The following is a 22,589-nucleotide window of genomic DNA, read 5'->3' on the forward strand; positions in this document are numbered from 1 at the left end:
TCATGGTCCTATTGAGTAATCAAACCACAGAGGCCACAAGGGCTATCTCATTCTACCATGCGGGAACACCGAATCAAAACACACCTAACAGATGGCCATCCAGCCTCTGCTTAAAAACATTCAGAAAAGGAGACTCCATCGGATTCCACTGATGACCAGCTGGTACCAGGAGGGAGTCCTTCTTAATGCTGAGGTAGGATTTCTTTTCCTGCAATGTGGAACCTGTTGCTTTTTGTCCTACGCAAAATCTACACTTCTCTATATCCCAGGATCTGATCCCAGATTATCTTCTTATCCCATATTATCTGGCAGTGTAGACTTATATAATCCAGTTCAAAGCAGATAATCTGAGATCAAGAACAATGTAGATCCAACCCAACACTTTGAAGCATCAGAAAACCAGCTTGCTCCACCTTCAATGGGACAGCCTTTCACATTTAAACATGACTTTCACGTCCCATATGAAGAACAGCTTAGGGAGCTGGATACATTTAGTACAGAGAAATGAAGGTCAAGATCACTATTCTCATGTTTCTACCTGCATAAGAAATATCCAAACAAAAGAACTCTTGAAATTTACTTCCATTTTTCTGATTCATGTAAAAACACCCCCTCCATGAGCAGAAGTTAGTTTTAAAAGGTGGAAAGCCTTCTTTGAATCCAGAAATTTATTTCCAAGCTTTGAGCGACTTGCAAAACTCTCCAAATGCACAGCAGATTAGAAACAACAAAGCTTGTCTTCAGTCAAATTTAAGTATGTTAATGAGGCAAGATCAAATAATGTCACAATTTTTCTCCTCGCTGCAAAAAAGACTTGAAAAACTGCACAGTCTTTGAAGATTATTCTCTATTCAGCAACTATTTGGTACCAAAAATTTATGTGCTTTTTATGTAGGGAGTGGCAGTTAATGCACAGAAAATAGTACTGAAAGCAAATGTCCTGCACCAAACCCAGCATTTTCTACACATAAATGATTTTTCTGCATAAAAATGTTATTTCCTGTGCAGGAAATGTTTACTGCGGAGAAAATTCTGAGGTGTTTTCATTTGTTTCAATTTCTGTCCAGAAAGGTTGTTTTGCACCAAAAAAAAGCCCACATGCACAATAAATCCTGAACTGTGAAGATTCCCAGTTAAGTAGGATTCTCCTTTTCAAGGTCCCTTTACACCAAGGAAGTCCTTTTTTTTTTGGACAGCTTTCAAATATTTGTTTCCATCTGTAGTCAAACTAAACTCTACATTAATTAAATGGATCATTGCACTGCATTTGCAGTTTTAAAAATGCAAATAGAATCAGCTGAAAAGCATGCTAATAATATTAAGAATTGCAGCATAGAGAGATGGAGAATTTGTCAGCTACTACTACCCTGAAGAAAATCCCTCCCACGAAGCTGGTATTTCCACTGGGAAGAAATCCCTTCATAGGTGCAGGAAAGAGAGTATCCTTTGAGTGCAAACACAGGTTTCAGAGAAAGCATTTGTTTCCCTCCGGGCTACATTAAATGCAAATATGCATTTAAGATAATGTTTTCTTTGATCCTTAATTGCTTTGCTAATCTGTTTATCAAAAAATCACCTTTGATCAAGTACTGGAGTGTTTTTTTTAAGAGATTCATTTCTAAGGGAGTGTTTTCCAAGGTAACAAACCTAGTATGAAAGCCAGCCATGTATTGCACAGGATTCTGAAGCCTCAAGGTCAAAGAATGCCTTATTCTAAATACATCTTTAAATCCTATAAAGAGACAATAATTTCACACTCCTGCTGTTTTCCCATTGACAATTGCTTACTCCAACTGCTACTTGTACCCCCAGCTGTTAATAGCAAATAGCAAGTGGGGAAGTGGGAGGATTTCCTCAGGAAAACGGCCCATACAGATTCCTTAAATAAACAGAATAAATGGAAGAATTCCAGTAGTCGGATTCAAAGACCTTTTCGCATCATGCGTAAGTTGAGTTACTAAGAAGTGCTCCATTTCAAACAGTTCTCTGGGGGCCAGGAATACCCAGTATCATCTAGTAATATATCAGAAGCATGACTGTCATGTTTATTCTCCAATTATTGCATATAGGTGCTCATATTGGCTACGTTTTATGTGCAGTCAATGATGGTTGTTATCATAGAATCATAGAATAGTAGAGTTAGAAGAGACCTCATGGGCCATCCAGTCCAACCCCCGCTAAGAAGCAGGAAATCGCATTCAAAGCACCCCCGACAGATGGCCATCCAGCCTCTGCTTAAAAGCCTCCAAAGGAGCATCAACCACAGCCCGGGGGAGAGAGTTCCACTGTCGAACAACTCTCACAGTGAGGACGTTCTTCCTGATGTTCAGGTGGAATCTCCTTTCTTGTAGTTTGAAGGCATTGTTCTACGTCCTAGTCTCCAGGGCAGCAGAAAACAAGCTTGCTCCCTCCTCCCTGACTTCCCTTCACGTATTTGTACATGGCTATCATGTCTCCTCTCAGCCTTCTCTTCTGCAGGCTAAATCATGCCTTAACCATGCTGGTATTTGCTTGCACAAGGGATGTTGGGGAATGCCACTCTCTCCCATTAGCTGCGAAATGTCTATGTTTTCCTGGTAGACATGGCCCTGCAGCTAGAAAGGAAAATAGTAACCAGCAAATGATTTGAAGGCCATTCTCAAGAGAGACTTGAGATGAGAGGATATCTGAAATGTTTTGATTAATGTGCCAGTGGGGGAAAAAAACCATAGAAGAGAGACTGGCATTGCCTATTGACAAATGGAACAAAATCCAGTAGAATACTTGAATTGCTTTAGCTATAAATGTTTTGTGCAATTATTCACTTCTCAGGCCTAACAATATATGTTGTACTGTGATCCACTCTATTGTATTAATGACAATTTTTAGACTGAGAGTTTTGTTTGCCTGTACATGACATAGTATGGAATATGGCTTCTCAGACACAGTGTGGCAAAGAAACTTTTACCTGTACTTACTATAGACAAACTCTCAAGATGTAACATGACAATTTCAAGCTCTGTCTTTTTTCCAATTTGGACACATTTTAGTGGGGTCACTGGAGCCATTGTTTTAGGCCCCATGTGGCCGTCGTTTGCCCATTGCTGCCCTAAAGCACAGCCGCAGTTTGTGCAGAACTCTGTTTTGATTTAGACATGTTGAGTCTAGCTTTCATCTTGTGCTCTAGAGCATGATCAATATTCCCTTGAAGGGAAGATCAGTAATGGGAGGAAAACTGCTTCCACAGTTGAGACCACCAAGCCAGCCGTAGGGTTTGTTCAAGAAAGAGCTGTGCTTCAAAGGTTTTGAAAAATGTATTATTACAACCGGAGTTGTATTACACATACAGACACATGAACACAGGGCAAAACAGCCTCCTACCTCAGACTTTGTAGCGATGACTCCAAGTTTTTTCCTATAGGCATGGGATGGTTGCTCATGAAACGATAATGAACATTTGGGGTCCTGAATGGCATACCATCCTAAATGCAGTTTTTGAAATTCCTGAAGCTTCCTATGAATCCTCCCAAATCCCTCAAGGCTTCTCATTTACATCCCATGACAATTATTTTTTCCACATCACTCAGAATTACCCAACGTATTTTTGGCCATAGACTGGCTGAAAATGGTGACCACAACTGATGAAATTTCACTTTCAGTATTCCCATTTGTGAAATACATCACCTGCCTTTCCATACTTGTACACCTCACTTTACACAATACAGTAGAGTCTCACTTATCCAACATAAACGGACCGGCAGAACATTGGATAAGCAAAAACGTTGGATAATAAGGAGGGATTAAGGAAAAATCTATTAAACGTCAAATTACATTATGATTTTACAAATTAAGCATCAAAACATCATGTTTTACAACAAGTCTGCCATTTGTTTGGGAGTGTGGCTGCACTTGTGTTGTTGTTGGACGTGTTGGCCTGCTGCACGTTGCTGCTTAGAGAAACAGCTGTGGATCCAGGTGGAAGGCAGACTGCGATGGATAATGCAGAATGTTGGATAAGCGAAGGTTGGACTGCTATGCTCATGTATGGTATGTGTTTGTGCTTGTGTGTATAAGTATGTAACAAAATACATTGACACACAAAGCTGCATTCTTTCTTGAAAATATTCATCTTACCTCAGCTTCTTCCAGAGCTAGCTGAATTTCTGATTTCTCTTGCTCAGCCTGTTTCTTCATCTTCTCTATCTCATGAAGGCTCTTGTTTCCTTCACTAATCTGGTCTGTTAGATCTGCAATTTCCTCTGAAGAGATGTAAACAAAACAAAAAGCAGTCACGGGAGACTGTAGGTATGTGGAAGTCCAAAACATAGCAAATTGATTTGATTCCCATCTGTCATGGAGAGCAAAATTGTCAAAGACTTGTCATGTTCCTTCTCCAATTGTTGCATATAGGTGCTTCAAATAACTAACTTGAAGTTAAGGCATATCTTGAATGTGGTGTAATGGCTTTCATGTTAGACTAGAAGAGTAGTGGAATTAATGTAATTTATGCAGTTTGATACCACTTTAACTGTCATGGCTTAATGCTATGGAATCATGGAAGCTGCAGTTTGTTGAGGCACCAGCATTATTTGGCAGAGAAGGCAATAGATCTCGTAAACCTACAGCTCCCAGAATTCTATAGTATAAAATATACTTTTTATTTATATTCCACTCTCGCTCCCTGAGGAGACTCAGAGCAGATTACAGGTACATATATGGCAAACATTCTATGCTGTTATACAATTGACAAAGGCAGACAGTACATAAACAGAGGCAGGCTTCCCTCTCTTCATCTCTGACATCCGGCTGTACTTGACTCGGCCATGGGGAGGACACCTTTCCTGGTCGGATTTTTGCCGGCATGTTTTTAGGGTACCTTTTACCTCCCTACCAAAGCAGAACATATTTATCTACGTACATTGCTGTTTTCAAACTGCTAGGTGAGCAGAAGCTGGGCTTACAATGGGAGCTCACCCTGACCTGGGCTTGAACTGCCAACCTTCTGGTCAAAAGGATCTTCTATAGCAGGCGGTTTAAAGCACTGTGCTAGCCCGTGGCAGTTAAAATGGTGTCAAACTGTATTAATTCTAGTGTAGATGCACCCTAAGATTTGGGAAGATTGAATCTCCCTTTCAGCCTTAGGGGATCTTGTGCAAACCTTACTATCTCAGGCCGAGAGAAAAACAATGACTCATCTGAATAAGTTTTGACAAGGAAATCCTAAGATGGCAGTGCAATACGAAAGTCAACTTGAAGACATATTTTATGTTTTCAAAAAGGTTTTTTTTTTTAATGCATGTTGTGGGGAAGGATGTAGCCATCTGAGATCATGGCAATATAAATGTGCCTTCCCCCAGCACTGCTTTATGCCCCATTCTACCAGTATCTATCTTTGCATTCAGCAATAATCCTGTCAAAATTACGCTGCTTCTTGTCAAGGGCCTATGTGACACCTATTGGGGACCTCTAGGTCTTACAGGAAGAACACAAGAGTAAACATGGTACAGTGGTTTAGGAGTTGGATTAGGATCTGGGAGACCAGGCTTTGATTTCTTGCTCAAATTCGACAGAGTGATCTTATGCAAGTCACATCTTCACAGCCTCAGAAGAAGGCAATGACAGTTGCCTTCTGAACAAATCTTGCAGAGAAAACCCTATGACATGTTCACCATAAGTCAGAAATGATTGAAAGCCCACCACTACACTAATGACAGGATGGACCTGAACCAATTGTTCTTCACATCTCCAGATCAGAAGGGATTTATGATGTAGAGAATGTCTTCCTTCTCATTCAACTAGTGAAGTGAGCTTGAAAAATTACTTTTTAAATGTAATATATTTTGTTTACTTCTGTGTTTCCATAATTAATGTGTTATTGTTATTCATTACAGTTTCAGAAGGGATCTCGGGTGTTACATACTATCTTTTCATAGCTTTTCATCATCCCCCAGCAACAATTTGGGACTGAAAAGGGAATGGTGTAAGATTTTTTAGAAAAAAATATCATGTCAAAATGCTTCTAAAAATATCCTCAAAATTTATGTTGCATCCTAACTGGAAAGCATTACTCAATAAAATAATTTGTTTTTCTCTCATTTTGCTACATTTGAAGCATGGCTTGCTTACATGGATATATTTCCTTTAAAAAGAAAGCAATTATTTTCCATTAATGAAATTATTTTGCTGCTTTCAATTTAGCTCTCTCTTTTTATGACTTAACTGCTTCACATTGTAAGAACGTGACCTACCCTGGAGATTCTTGTTTTCTCTTTTTAGAGTCTCCAGATTGTCCAGGCTTTCTTCATAGGCATTCTTCAACTTAAATAACTCCGTGCTAAGGCTTCGGGCTTCCTTCTGGGCAGCTTCAAGCTCCGCTTGGGACTCCTCATACTTCTGTTTCCATTCAGCAATAATCCTGTCAAAATTACGCTGCTTCTTGTCAAGGGCCGCTGCTGCAGAGTTGGCCTTTTCCAGATCAATCATCATGTCCTCCAGCTCATTCTGCAGCCTGTGTTTTGTCTTTTCCAGAGAAGAGCATTTGGCATTAGCTGCCTCAATGGCTTCCTCGGCCTCCTGGAGACGAGCTGCCAACTTTTTCCTAACCAAAGAGATGAGTGATAAGATGACCCCTAACAACAACAGCAGCAGCAGCAGCAGAAATCAGTGTCATTTTCATTTAGCAGCCAATTTTAATTGCTTCATTAATATATTCTTTTTTAAAAAAATGGCCTGAGAAGAAAGGTGAAAATAAGGAATTTTGATCATTGATTCTTTCACTTTCTCTCTAATTTGCAGGGAAAGTTCCAATTAGTCTTCTACCATCCAACTTTTTCAACTACATTTAAAATATCCCAGTTTCTCTCTCCTTCTCATTTCCTCCTTTGTCTGCAGCTTGCTTCAATTGCTGCAAACCATGAGTGCAATTTGCACTCAATAAACAGAGAGGAAAGGAGAAGCAGGATAGAGTTGTCCTCCCCAATAGGACAACGTTGTGGAGGCTCCTTCTTTGGAGGCTTTTAAGCAGAGGCTAGGTGGCCATCTGTCGGGGGTACTTTGAATGCTATTTTCCTGCTTCTTGACAGAGGGTTGGACTGGATGGCCCACGAGGTCTCTTCCAATGCTATGATTCTATGATTCTAATAAGCTCAGGCAAAAGTAAACTGCTGCAGCCTCCCCTAGCTTATGTGATCTTCTTAATAAATAATTTTAGCATCTTGACCATACTCTGATGTTGCTTGGTTACATGTCCCAGTTTTTGTCTGTGAAAGGTTGGAGTTTGTGCAACCATCTCTTGCTTAAGAATATCCCATGAAATCCTTGAGAGAGCCATAAGTCAACAGGTAATATGAAGGCACATACAACCAATTTTTCAAAATGTTATGTTTCACACGGTAAATACAAGAGACCAAAAAGCAACAAAGGGCCACTGATCCAACCCAATTCTACCTGATGTCTCATCTTTATCTTTGATACAACCAAATGAGAAAGCAATGGGTGCCTATTTTTTCTGAGAAGGGTAATTGGATCCGTGGAACTGAACCAGCTCCAATGTTACTTAGGTGGGGAATCTACTCTGTGCTTTAGTCTGGACTTTTAAGGATAAGATACAGCAGTTTGGCTGGCTCATCTACTTTTGAACTAAATCCCAGCAAAGATTCACCACCCCACTAACAACAGTCAACAGCAACTTTTGGGCCCAGATGATGGAGGGGGTCTTATTGCTAGATGATATGACTGCTGTCTTAAGCTTTCTATGTGGATGGACCTAGTGTTAAGAATGGTAGCCAAAAGGAGTATATCACACAACCTGAAAGCTGTATCGGAGGAACAATTGCAACATCACATGTAAGGCTGATGTGCAATCCTTGCACTGTGTGGTGTGAAAATTATTCATTCTTGCATGAAAGGGCCAAATAATCAAAGGTTTATATTCCTGTTGGATCCCCTGTAAAATTCTGTATTTGAATTAAGTTGTTTATGAAATAAAAGCTTCATCTGGAATCATTCCTAGACTTGTCACTCCTTTATGTGGAAACATAACTGGGCCACCCTTATGAGATCTTACTTGGCTTCTTCCAGTTCTTCAGTCCTTTGGATAGCATCTGTTTCATATTTAGTTCTCCACTGCGCCACTTCTGCATTTCCCTTGGAAAGGGCCCTCTGCAGCTCAGCCTTTGCTTCCTGTTCTTCCTCATATTGCTCACGCAGCAGGTCACAATCATGCCGAGCAGCTTGCAGAGCATGGGCCAAAGCATTCTTGGACTGTGGGGCAGAACCAGAGAATAGTGTTTTATCACACACTCCAATGGAGAAAATAGTAATGGGCTGCTACATAACCTTGCAAGGAAGCAACCCATTCTTGTGATGGATGCAATATCATAGCATTTGCAACTCTTTTCTTCCACTAGTTGCATTATGATGGCTCGCTTAAACCTTAACAGCAATAATGGCGTTTCCCAATCATATTGGCATTGCAGTCCCTGTCATTTTGTATTTTATTCATACTTACAGACAGGACAAGCCCCCAACTTGTGTGAATCAGTGCAATTGTGTTGCACTCAGTTCAGGAATGCTGTTCTGCGCCAGCTGAAGGACAAGATCTTAAGAGAGAGCTGTTTCAGGCTGACTCAGAATCATGCTGGGATTCTTAATCAAAGCATTTACCTTGGTCTCTTCCTCCAGCTGCCTTTTAAGTTCCTCTATTTGTTGAGTGAAAGACAACTTCCCCCGGGAAAGTTGGTTTATAAGCGATTCTTTCTCTTCCAGCTGTCTCGTAAATTCACCTGCCAGAGGGTTATCACAAAAAGATAATGAATCGTAAGTTTGCTTTGAGAGGGAAGGGAGAGAAGGAGAGGGCCCTGCTCAGAGGCAATTATTCCACAAGTGAAATAGCACACCGCCTTTTTTGCCTTTAAGGCTCAAAAGAGAGAAAATGGGGATTTCATGGTGTAGGCCATGCATAGGTTAGGCCACATTTTGCCAAAAGCTAGGTTTATATGCGGTCTCTTAAAATGCCCTCTAGATGCACTGAAAGGCAAAAGGGAAACACCCATGTACTTGATGGCAAGCTAAAAAATAAAATCTATTCTATTCTCACAGTGTTTCAGATCTCTTGCTTCAGATAAGTTTGTACTTCAAATATAAATACCTTATTGGCTAGAATATGCTTTCCCATTATAGCATGCCCTTCTTCTGCATGAATACTAAAGTCAACAGGGGAAGAAAATGGCAAAAGAGAGGCTCGGGAATTAGATCCATTTCAGCCCGACTTTTGGCCTGAGATTAGATGGTTTGGGACACCTTGACAAACATCTTACACCATGAATTGGCCTATGGGGGGATCCCTGCTTGTTGGCTTTCTTATGTGGCTTTCAGTAGTTAACTATGGCATCCTTTTAGGCCACCTTGTTAGAAAGGGGCCCAGAGACACAGTTGTACAATGACTCCCTACCCTGGTGGAAGGACACGGTCAAAACATATTGTTAGGCAACTCTTATTCAACACCTTGGAGATTAGCCTGTGGAGTCTCACAAACCACTAATTTGTTGTCTATGCTATTGAACATACACTTCAAAACACAAAGAGAGACCATTCAGAATATGCTTGTTCTGGTGTGACCAGTGTACTGATGACACTCAACGCCATTTCTCATTTCCACTTCCATCTGAAGAAGTTTTGATTCTAAAAAGCAAGGTTAAGTCATGTGTGTGTGTGATTTCTCCCCAACATTGGGCTGGATCAGATGGGAATCATGAGCAGAATTCACTGTACATTTTGGATGAAAATAAAGATGTTTTTAATCTTTATTTGGGAGTGATTTTTTTTTCATAAGGGCGGGTCTTTGGGAAGTCTGTGGGAAATTTGGAGGACTGCAACCAAGACAGAGGTGTTCCTGTTCAATCAAATAACAGTTCAGGGAAGGGGAAGGCACATGAAGTGGCAGTTCCTCTAGAATCATAGAATCATAGAATCATAGAATAGTAGAGTTGGAAGAGACCACATGGGCCATCCAGTCCAACCCCCTGCTAAGAAGCAGGAAATCGCATTCAAAGCACTCCCGACAGATGGCCATCCAGCCTCTGCTTAAAAGCCTCCAAAGAAGGAGCCTCCACCACGGCCCCGGGGAGAGAGTTCCACTGTCGAACAGCTCTCACAGTGAGGAAGTTCTTCCTGATGTTCAAGTGGAATCTCCTTTCCTGTAGTTTGAAGCCATTGTTCCGTGTCCTAGTCTGCAGGGCAGCAGAAAACAAGCTTGCTCCCTCCTCCCTTTGACTTCCCTTCACGTATTTGTACATGGCTATCATGTCTCCTCTCAGCCTTCTCTTCTGCAGGCTAAACATGCCCAGCTCTTTAAGCCGCTCCTCATAGGGCTTGTTCTCCAGACCCTTAATCATTTTAGTCGCCCTCCTCTGGACGCTTTCCAGCTTGTCAACATCTCCCTTCAACTGTGGTGCCCAAAATTGGACACAGTATTCCAGGTGTGGTCTGACCAAGGCAGAATAGAGGGGGAGCATAACTTCCCTGGATCTAGACGCTATTCCCCTATTGATGCAGGCCAGAATCCCATTGGCTTTTTTAGCAGCCGCATCACATTGTTGGCTCATGTTTAACTTGTTGTCCACGAGGACTCCAAGGTCTTTTTCGCACACACTGCTGTCAAGCCAGGCGTCCCCCATTCTGTATCTTTGATTTCCATTTTTTCTGCCGAAGTGAAGTATCTTGCATTTGTCCCTGTTGAACTTCATTTTGTTAGTTTTGGCCCATCTCTCTAGTCTGTCAAGATCGTTTTGAATTCTGCTCCTGTCTTCTGGAGTGTTAGCTATCCCTCCCAGTTTTGTGTCGTCTGCAAACTTGATGATCGTGCCTTCTAACCCTTCGTCTAAGTCGTTAATAAAGATGTTGAACAGAACCGGGCCCAGGACGGAGCCCTGCGGCACTCCACTTGTCACTTCTTTCCATGATGAAGACAACGCATTGGTGAGCACCCTTTGGGTTCGTTCGCTTAGCCAATTACAGATCCACCTCACCGTAGTTTTGTCTAGCCCACATTTTACTAGTTTGTTTGCCAGAAGGTCGTGGGGGACTTTGTCGAAGGCCTTACTGAAATCCAGGTACGCTACATCCACGGCATTCCCTGTATCGACCCAACTCGTAACTCTATCGAAAAAAGAGATCAGATTAGTCTGGCATGACTTGTTTTTGGTAAATCCGTGTTGACTATTAGCAATGACCGCATTTGTTTCTAAGTGTTCGCAGACCACTTCCTTAATGATCTTTTCCAGAATTTTGCCTGGTATTGATGTGAGGCTGACCGGAGGGTAATTGTTTGGGTCGTTCTTTTTTCCCTTCTTGAAGATAGGGACCACATTCGCCCTCCTCCAATCTGCTGGGACTTCTCCCGTTCTCCAAGAACTCTCGAAGATAATTGCCAGTGGTTCTGAAATAACTTCCGCTAGTTCCTTCAGTACTCTTGGATGTAGCTGGTCTGGCCCTGGGGACTTGAATTCGTTTAGAGTGGCCAGGTGTTCCTGGACAACTTGTTTCCCTATTTGGGGTTGGATTTCCCCCAATCCTTCGTCCATTCCATGTTGCTGAGGTTGAAGATGGCTTTCTTTTTGTGAGAAGACCGAGGCAAAGAAGGCATTAAGTAGTTCTGCCTTTTCCCTGTCCCCTGTCGCCATCACCCCATCTTCTCCTTGCAATGGCCCTATCGCCTCCTTTTTCTTCCTTTTTCTACCAACGTAAGCAAAAAAGCCTTTTTTGTTGTTTTTTATGTCCCTGGCAAGCCTGAGCTCATTTTGCGCTTTAGCCTTGCGAACCTTTTCCCTACAGGTGTTGGCTATACGTTTGAATTCTTCTTTCAAACGTAGATGCAGATTCACATAATTTGAACATACTGCTGGTGTGAGGCATAAACCTGGGTTAGCAGGCATCTATCATGGTCAAGTGTACATTTGTGTCATCATCCCCCATTCCTGGAGATTCCTGATCCAAATATAGTAGCAAATATCTTCATTACATCCCAGTTGAATTATAGTAACATGCCCAACAGGGGTTTTCTTTGAAAAATGTTCAAAAACTTCAGTTAGTCCAAACAGCTGATTACAGGGAACACATAACTCATTTGTTACAACAGCTCCACTGGCTACTGGCCCATTTCTGAGCATATTTCAAAGTGCTGATTATGAACTATAACTGCTTGGGTCTAGGTTTCCTGAAGAACATCATTCTTTCTTATGAGCCTCTTTGGCTCCTGGCCCTTCTCTTAGGACTACCACCCGCAGATCAAGTGTGGCAGGACACAAGAGGCAGTCTTCCCTTTATCTGGTCCCAGTCCCTAGATCTCCCTTCTTGGGAAGGCAAGACTGGGCCTATGCTTATCCTTCCATTGGAAGGCAACAATTTTTTTAAAAAAAATTCTGAAACTTAATGTCAGGAGAGAATACTTCTAGAACATGGCCATACAGCCCGGAAAACATACAACAACCCTCTGAAACTTAATGGTTTTTTGAGGAAATATCTTTTAATATGCTGCATTTTTTATTTCTTTTAAAACTTTTTAGATAGCTCAATTTTTATTATTATTTTAGTAATAACTTGCATCAGTGTTTAAATGTACAGTCAACCCACCACATACACTGAAGTTAAGAGTGTCAGACCTTCATAAACATTGAGAAATAATGAATAAAACTAATTTGTAATTGAAAAAGCATCTTCCTAGGAATCTCTAGGTTCTCCACAATGATGCTACGGTCAACTCCCTATGAATTTCTAGGTCGTCCATAGAATCATACTGGAAGACCTAGAGATTTTTAGGACCTCATCACACTAACATATGGATTTGCCATGCATCATATCGATTCTGCAGCGTCCAAGTGGGGCATGGGGAACCCATCGTCCCACATTGCCTGACCTATCTTTGGCCCCATCTCACAGGGGGGGGGAGCCTTTGCTACCCATTATTGAAATGCAACATGGGAAGCCACAGTGGCAGCGTACGCTTTTTCCTCTCCCCTTTTGCCACAGAGCCCTGCTGGAAGTAGATGTACGTCATGTAATGGGCTCTGTAGAAAAAGGGGAGAGGAACTGGTGCACAACAGGCAAATTAGCCCATATAATGAAGTATGTGAGAGAGTGTCATATCAAAACCATGGATAATCAGATTTGCAAAAGTCAAACTCACAAATGTGGAGGCAATTATACTTATTTTTTTATCTTGTTGTTCATGTTTATTAGTGTGATGTCTCATGGGCCATGTAGTCCCGTTCCTAGTACTATTGTGGCAGACGAAGAGGAAAACTTGGGTTTCCCACCGATTCAGCCAGAATCGGAGCCCCTGCACCTGCAGGATGTTTGCCCTCAAGAAGTCAGCCAAACAAGCCTTGGGCAGAATTCTTCCCCGTTCTCTCGTAAGGATAATTATAATAGAGATAGAGGCGCTAGGGAGGCGAATCGCCGAAGCGCCAGAATCGCTGCCAGACAATTAGCTGATTAAGCCTGTTTCCCTTGGGAAATTTTGAGGAGTCATGCATCTGGACACAGTTTGGGTTTCACTTCTTGTTCCCCAGGGAAAGTGTTCCTTGGCGGGAAAACAAGATCCGATATAGGTGTTTTACCGCAAGGAGATCCTTGCGGAGTCAATTCGTCAGCTTCAGGAGTGAGATCGTGTGTGGACTACACAACTCCAGTTCCTTGCTTCCAGGACCAAGTTCCAAGCCTGCCTTGTTCCCCGGACCTCGCCACGGACCTTGTTCTTGCTTCTTGCTTCTTGTTGCCACGTATCAAGTCTTGTTTGCCAAGAATCTAGTTTGTTTTCCAGCCTTGTTGTCAAGCTCCATTGGACTAAAGGACCTTGTCATTTCCCCACACTTTGCTTGGCAAAGTGTGTGTTTCGGTTATTGGATTATAACTTTGGACTCTAATATCACATATTGGACAGTGTTTTCCTGGACTATATTTGACCTTTCCTGAAAGGTCTACTTCTGAACTATATTCTCCACTTGTTTTTATTGACTTTATATATTCCTTTAATAAAGATATTAGATAGATTCTGGTCTCTGTGCATGGTTATTGGTGCTCTGCAGCCTGGGTCCTGACAATTTGGAATTATGTCAACCCTATCATAAGGTTTTCTTGGTCCTCCTCTAAGGCTAAGAGAATGTGACTTGCCCACAGACATCCAGTGGATTTCCATGGCTAAGCTAGGATTCAACCCTGGGCTCCTAGAGGCATAGACTAACAGTGTAACTACTACACCGTGCTTTTAAAAGCTATATCTTTCTTTTCTTTTCTTTTTAAAACCCACTAGACTCCTTGATCAAGAGAGGAAAGTGGGATGTGTATGTATGAATGCCATGGAAAAAACAGAACTTGAAAAAGTTATCTACATTATTCAGACAGAGACTTCTCAATATTATCGGTCCACTTGTGGAACTTATTCCTAAACACAGCTTTGCTGCAACCACCTCTATTTTCTGCTTTATGGTTGGTAAACTGATTTTTCATCTGGCAAGATCTTTTAGTTTATTCTTTTTGATATGAATTTGATGCTGCAGCAAGGAATTTAGTATCAAAAATAGATAATACTCTTCTTGATGATCAATACAGAGTACACAAGGTGTTCAAAATGCTTGGGGAGCAGCTGTCGTTTGAGATAGATTGCAATAACATTTCATCCTATGTTTCTTTTAGAACAATTTCAACCCCCTTGAAAGTGTGTGTGTGTGTCATATATATATATATATATATATATATATATATATATATATATATATCAGTATATAGATGGCACTTTAATCCCTCTTGACTGTTATTAATTAATGAAATTTATTCTCTTGTTGTTGGAGAAGACATGAACAAAGCAGAAGTTTGATTCATTTGACTTTGATTCATTGTTCAAAAATATGAGACTTTGGGGATACTAAACTGATTAGGTAGTGTCAATTCCCAACATATTAACCATGACAGGAAATTATTATTATTATTATCTATTTTCAGAAATAATGGGGAAAGCTAGTAAAATAAATTCCTGTACTTATTTCATTATCAGTGGTGAGAATGGTCATGACTAACACACAAGAAATATGCTGAGGACATAGAGTTTCTCTTGTAGCGAAGGAGGCTTTGGGTTCTGCCAATACATGAAAAATTAATAGCCAAGTATAAAGTTCTTAGAGGGAGAAGCAGGATAGACATCTTAGTAGAGATATGCTGTCCAGTCACGTTAGCGTGCTATCCTGGGACCATGTATGTTTCCGCATAAATATTGGAAAAAAAATTCTACAAGATATTTGATATTTGTTCAATATTAAAAGTCTAAGACAGTTCACTTGCTAGAGATGAAAAATATAACCCGTGTTGAACAATTGATTTTACTCAGAGTAGGATATTTATTCTCATGTGGTGCTATATTTATTATCACCATATTACGTTGTTACTTTTGTTTAAAGTAAACTAATAAAACTGTTTTCTTATTTAAAAACCTACTGCTTTTAAGTAGTTTATAACATATTGAGGCTACTTTTATTAGAGAAGTAACATTGTACTTGTATTAGTTATATCGCAAAAATAAAAATATTATTTTAAAAGAAACTTACTGCTTCATTTTTTTAGTGTTTAGGGTAATTTCTTAACTGTATGTTTTACAGAATTTGGAAAAGTTGGGTTTTTTTTTACTGTAGCTGCCAGAATCCCATAGACCCCATGGCCATTAGAATCTGTAATGTGGATTTTTTTTCTGCTTTGGTTTTATATTGAACAGTGCTCTGAGAGTTAAGTCTGAAAAGTGTCTAATAAAAATACAGACAGGGCCCTTCTGCACAGCCATATAACCCAGAATATCAAGGCAGATAACCCACAATATTTGCTTTGAACTGGGTTATCTGAGTCCACACTGCCAGTTCAATGTGGATTTTGTGCAGCTGTGTGGAAGGGGTCTCATTCCACCACATTCACTGGGGTTAGGAGTAGAGAACCTCATGTAAGTGGGGGGAAAGTACAATAGAGTCTCACTTATCCAACATAAACGGGCCGACAGAATGTTGGATAAGCGAAAATGTTGGATAATAAGGAGGGATTAAGAAAAAGCCTATTAAACGTCAAATTACATTATGTTTTTACAAATTAAGCACCAAAACGTCATGTTTTATAACAAATCGACAGAAAAAGCAGTTCAATACATGGTAACATTATGTAGTAATTACTGTATTTACAAATTTAGCACCAAAATATCTCAATATAATGAAAACATTGACTACAAAAACATTGGCTATTAACAAATATAGAATTGCATAAACTGAACTTGCAGTAACAACATTGTCGGAATTTAAATCCATAAAAAGTTCCATCTTTGCTGCCTAGAGAAACAGCTGTGGATACGAGTGGGTGGCATACTGTGTTGGATAATCCAGAACGTTGGATAAGCAAAGGTTAGATAAGCGAGACTCTACTGCCCTTCCCAGTAGATATAGGCTTCTCCCATAGCTTGTGTATTATTCCACAATAATAACTTTTTCCATTTAGTTCACACTACAGTATACATTGATTATACACATCCTGGTTTTAATATGTGAAATGTTGGGTGGTATGTAATGGCATTGCTGGCTATTAATGAGAACGACTGATATAATCTCTTACACAGAACATCATAGCCAGCCAGCCCCCTTTGTCTGAGTCAGAGATGCTTGGTCCAGATCTAGAACTGTCGAACTGTCAGGTCAACTCCGAATAGCACTGACTCAAATAGCTTAAGGTCAGATTTTTCTCTGAAATATCCTATTCAGATACTAACAGGTTCCAAATCAGATTAACCTGTGAATCAGATGAGTACAGTGGCATTAGTTGGACCTGCAATTAAGTGCTTCAATGCAAAACATTCCTCTTTAGGATTGCAAGCACTCCATTCAGTTCCCTCAACTTTGTGTCCATTTCTGCATTGCTGCTTTAATGATGATGATATTAATAAGAACATTAAACCTCTGTTCCAATGTTTCACTGTGGCTGAAGAATAGCCTCAAAAGAAAAATAATAATAACCTCTCCTGTCCCTCTACACTTGCTACAAATCCTGCTGGTGCAATTTCAAAATGGATGTTTTAACTTTTTTCTCAAAGAAACCCTAAGGTTAGCAAAAAAGAAAATGAAAAAAGGTAACTGCTTGCCTTTTGTCAGTTGGGCTGCGATTGTCTCAAGCCCTTGGGAATCTACTAAAATAATATCATGTCAGAGAAAAGAAACCCCCAGTTGGAAAAATAGGATGGAAAGCATTTGTTGCTACATGAGCACAAGTAAGCCTTCTGTGGGCAATGAATGGAGCATTCTGCAATAGGAACAATTCACCCAAAATACAATGCAAATCACTAAGTGCAGCAATGACATAATAGGAGAAGGTTGCTTTATATTGAGTCAGATCACTACTCGATCTAGGTACAATGTAAAAAAATCTACATTTATTTTACTGCAACTCACAAAATTCTTCAGCAGACATGGTTATGCCATTTGTTTTGGGGAGGGAGGTATGGGACCAGTGAACTGCAGTCCTAATGCGTACCTATCCCAAATAAACCACACTGTGACATAAATCAGCCAAGCAGAATATTGGACTGATAGTGCCCCCACTTCTCTTTTTGTAGTCCAAAAACAACACTTGCCAAAGAAATGTATGAATAAAAAAAGAAATTTGCCTACCAGGGGAAAGACAATGAAGGGGTCCTAGTAAAGAATTTCAAAATCTGGGAATAATAATCAAAAAAACTCTCTCTTAAATCCAGAAAAACAAAATAACAAATCAAACTCTCTCCGTAAAGGCTAGGAATCTAATTCACCAGGAATGTGCAAAATGCAACAAATGACCCATAGCTCTACCTGGAGAAATCAAAGCTTGAACTCGAACATTTCTAAATGCCAAGCACGTGCTTCACGCCTGGCCCTTCTTAAAAATTTCACAGCCACCTCAATCTCTCTTGTAACCATGAATCCATCCTTTCTCTGCTCTCATCCAGAATCCCATGAAGAGTTAAGGAATGGCCAAAACCAAGATGGAAACATAGAAGCAACATATCAGCAGACGAACAGAACTGGCTGTTAAGAGAGGCAAAGGGGGGGGGGGCAAAGATGTTTCTGCTGAAAATGTCAGGTACATATTAGTGGTGTGCATTCGGGACTTACCTTGTTCCGTTTCATGTCCCGGCTTTCGTCTGAGCCTCCCGAAATCGGGAGATCAGAAATTTGTTTCTTTGTTTCCAGGGACTGAAAGATCCATTTTCTTTCAGCCCATTATTGGACGGGGGGCGGGGGGCTTCACCCATAGGCCCAAAGTGCCCAGGCCTACAGATGCAGGCTTTGGGCCTATGCACCCGGGCCTCGCAGGGCCTGCAGCAGATTGATGAGCAAGGAGCACATCTTAATCGGCAATCGGCTGCAGGCCCTCCGAGGCCCGGGTACATAGGCCTAAAGACTGCTCCCCATAGACCTGGAGCTTTGGGCCTATGCACCCGGCCTCCCAGGGTCTGCTGCAGTCTCTGCAGCTGAGCACCAAGTAAGGAGCACTCACTTGCCGCTCGGCTGCAGAGTATGCAGCAGACCCTGCGTGAAAAGCCTGCACCCGTAGGCCCAAAGCGCCGGGTTGCTGCAGCCTGGCACTTTGGGCCTACATCGATCCAAAAAGCAGGCTTGGAGCCGATATTGGCTCTTGCCAGCCTTTTGTATTACTTCATTTTTGTTTCTGGGCGGGGGGGGGGGGGCTTTCCATTTCATGTCATCCAAATGGATAGTATGAAACGAAAACACGAGTTAAACTAATGGGACAAATACCGTGCACAACACCAGTACATATGCAAATGTAAAGTGATTCAAGTGATATTTCCAGTATTCCTATGCTTCTAATGGTATTTGTTCAGCATACCATTCTCGGATTGCAGCTTTCCCTTCTGGGTGGTGAGGTCATTCACCACTCGGGTCATCTCGTCCACTTTAGTTTTTGCCTCATTGAGATGGTCTTCCAAAGTGCGACACAGTTTCTCTGCATTCGCCTAATAGAGTTGAGAAAGACGGTAATCAAACGCCATTCCAATAAGAGTGCATTGCTCACCTTTTCAGTGCCTTAAAAGGTCAGTCTCTGACATTAAGAGCCATTAATGGCACACTTGCTCTCTCTATAACAGAAGAAAAAACAATCTTTGCAGAAAGCAATGAAAAACATGGAAGCTGAAACACGATCCAGCCAACATTCAGGCTAGAAACCTGCAGAACTGATAGGAATTGGCTTATAAATAGATAGCAAAAATGGGAAAGACACACCAATTTAAACAAAAGAAAAACGCTATGCCAATAGGTGAGCCAGGAGATTTTTCAAAGTCCTATTTTATCATATAACAACAAAAACGGAACATATTATAGTGAATTATTAGAAACATACTCCTTTACAATAATTCATGCAGTACTATTTAAAAAGTTTTACACACTCTTACACAACTAGATGCAAAACCTGAGAAATGAGCTTCAGATATATTTCATATCCTGACAAGAATCACAAAGACATTATTTGTCACAGTTAGTCATCTACTGTAATCATACAAAAACCCCCACAGAGCTCCCATATGATAGTGGGTGGCAAATGGCAGGGAATCATCCATTTAATTAATAATAGCTTTGAAATATCGAACTGAATTGATGTGACGGGAAAACTTCACATTGATTTAAACAAAATTACACATCTGAGAGCCATAAACACATGGCTCTAACCCCTCTAAGCTGTAGGGGAGAAATTAAATATCCCCGGAGGAATATTTTACAATTTTTCTCTATATCATTTATTAAAAGTAAGTGTGATGAAAGCTTTTCAAAGATAGTAATGCGAAAAACAGATTCCACCTGCATCCTCCCCCATCATCAGTACTAGATATTAGCTTTAGTTTTCAAAATAAGAATAGACTGATATTCAGAGAAATCCATGTGTTACTCTCTGTGTGTATGTACTGTATATGTGGATCTCATACTATCTACTAACAATTACTAGTCAAGACAATTTACAAAAAATCCATTTTATGCATATGAACGTAGAAAGAAAGTTGTGAAAAAAATCCAAAACCCAATTCTTACTTTCATAGGAAAGTCAATATTTTTGTGTGAAAAAAATACTAAAAAGATTACCAGTTGCAAGAAAATTAACGTCAGGTGACAAAATGTTTTCTCATATTCTTACCAAATACACACAATGAAGTTGGACACTAAGGTTACCCTGAATTTGATATAGATTACTCAAATCAATTCATTCTTTTTTCTTCTTCTTTCATTGATGCCATGTTCTTTGGAAGCTTGTTTAGACTAAGTTAATGGCCCTTTAGTCTTTGTATACATGAATAGGAGCTCACTTTTTGAATAGCAAGATTTATATGTCACAGGAGGGGAAAAATCAGGATTTTACATATGCTTAGGGGGGTGAAAAAATATTGGAAACCACTGCTCTCTGTCATCCAGTGTTACTCTATAATTAACCTACACCAGAAGTTGACCATATAGTTACCCTAGACTTCTGTAGTTCTTCTAGCATGATTTTCTGGTCAATATACAGTCGAATCTAAGTACACATTTATGCTGGAGGACCTAGAATTTCCTAGAGAGGTATCTAATCTATTCAGATGAAAATAGTATAATTTAATTTGCGAATGTGAAGAGATAGCTGAAAATGAAAATCCAAGTACTACAAGATGGATTCTAGCAAAGTTTAAACGCCTTTATCACGTGGTTTGACATACTAATGCCTTATCTCATAATACTGCAGACTGAGGAATTCCTGTGTGCATACTTCATAGACCTTTAGACTGATGTGTGTGCTCAAAAAATAAAATATTACACTCTATTTTGAATACTGGTGGAATGACAGTGGTAACCAGGAGCTGTAATCAGGCCAGCAGAATTTGGAAAAATGAAGTAATTATTTGGAAAGATGGCCCAGGTTTTGCCACAAACAAGTGCCTTACATACTTTAATCCAGGTATGTAAATCTTGTCTTATTTCATTCCTGCATGCAAGATGGATTAAACACTCTCTCCCTGGTCCTCCCTTTTTTTTGCAATAAAATCCCCCAAAAATGAAAACTCTCATGATGGTTGATCATTTTTGATAAAGTGCCTTGGTATGAGCATTACTTACATCTCTAGTTTAATAGCTTTTAGTAATGCTAGATGAAAGTTATGTCAATGCTGAAGATGGTACAGAATAGACTTGTGCACAGGTTTCATTTCCTCTGTTTCCTCCGTTTCCTTCGGTATCTTTGGTACTTTGGGAGCTCATAACGGTAAGGGCCCTCCCGGTGCGGAAACCCACCTAACACAAAAGCAAGAGCCAATCTGAGCTCTCCTCCCCTATTCGGCATCACATTTGAATCTTTTTTATTTTCTTTTATTTTCCTGATTCTTTTTATTTAGTGGGACTGACTGGGAGTTGGGGGCCTGAGGGATAGTGGGAGGGGTGTGTGCGCACATTTGGGGGCTTTCACCCTTTTAGCATCTTTTTCTTCTTCCTCTACTTTGGCAAATACTTCTAAAAGATTATTAATAATAGTAATCCCAGCAAGCAAAAAGAGAAGCCTACCGCTCCTCTAGAGTAGAAAGTAGAAACAGCTTTAAGGAAGCAAAAACTCAAGCAGAAAGATGATTGCAGCCTTGCAGGCAAGTGAGGGGATTTTTAAGGTGGTCTAAGGAGGATAGCTCCACTGAGCTCCAGGTCATCACTCTTCCTTCCTTGGACCTCCTTAAAATGCCTTGGAAAGCTGCTGGTGCTGGGAGAGAAGAAAGTGTGCATGCCTGCCTCTCCTCTAGAGTAGACCAGTTTTAAGAAGTAGTAAACCCATCCTCCTCTTCTACAAACAGAAGGGAAAGGATCCACAAGCTTAAGAGTGGTAGCTCTGATGCTTTATAAAATCCAGGTCTTAATGAAGGATATGGAAAGGGAGCTTGTGGGAAGTCTCCCCCCCCCCCCACTTAATGGGCTGGATAGAGTGCTTTCTTAACCCTGTTGCTGACACCCAGTTTCCCTTGAAGGGAAGAAAGGAAAGGCTCCTAGGGCAAAGGGGAACCTCTTAAGCTCCCCATTGCCACCAATGGGCCAAAAAGAGCCATTTTTTCAGATATGGGATGAAAACACCCATTCAGCCATGTGCCCGTTTTCGGGAAGCACTGACAAATAGGTATGGGGGCTTTCGGTATCTGGCAAGCAGAAATGAATAGCATTTCACCTGAAATGCACAAGCCTAGTACAGAAGATAAAGTTGACAGTAGTAATGGTAATAATAATAATCATAATCCCAATCAGGAAAATCCCAATATCTGACTCAATGTGATAAATATTCTATAGTTGGAAGAGCATAGTAAACCGAGCAATGGTTAGCTGTAAATTTTTGTGAAATCAGGGACAGAGCATAGGAACACCTTAGGGCTAACAAGTTGGAGAATGATGACTCTCAGAAACAGGGTGAAGTAGGAGAAAATGCTTTTGCCATCATTCTCTTCACTATATGAGCTTATAGTCTCTGTCTTCATCCTACCACTGATTATTGCCTACTTTACACTGCATAGTGACTTATCTAAAACCTCCGCTTCACTTTGTGAGTAG

The 22,589-nt window shown here is 40.6% G+C and overlaps 1 protein-coding gene across 2 annotated transcripts in view; it reads right to left on the bottom strand.

The window, feature by feature from the left end:
* Nucleotides 1-22,589, bottom strand: part of myh15 (myosin heavy chain 15) — a 149,645-nt gene that overhangs the window by 28,144 nt on the left and 98,912 nt on the right. For both annotated transcript variants that reach the window (XM_062974863.1, XM_062974864.1), the window contains 5 exons: nt 18,880-19,006; nt 8,644-8,762; nt 8,045-8,241; nt 6,228-6,577; nt 4,114-4,238 (listed from right to left, as the gene is read on the bottom strand). In XM_062974863.1, the coding sequence (XP_062830933.1) occupies nt 4,114-4,238; nt 6,228-6,577; nt 8,045-8,241; nt 8,644-8,762; nt 18,880-19,006 (918 nt within the window). The remainder of the gene's footprint in view (nt 1-4,113; nt 4,239-6,227; nt 6,578-8,044; nt 8,242-8,643; nt 8,763-18,879; nt 19,007-22,589) is intronic.

This window comes from Anolis carolinensis, chromosome 3, assembly GCF_035594765.1.
Source record: "Anolis carolinensis isolate JA03-04 chromosome 3, rAnoCar3.1.pri, whole genome shotgun sequence".
NCBI lineage: Eukaryota > Metazoa > Chordata > Lepidosauria > Squamata > Dactyloidae > Anolis > Anolis carolinensis.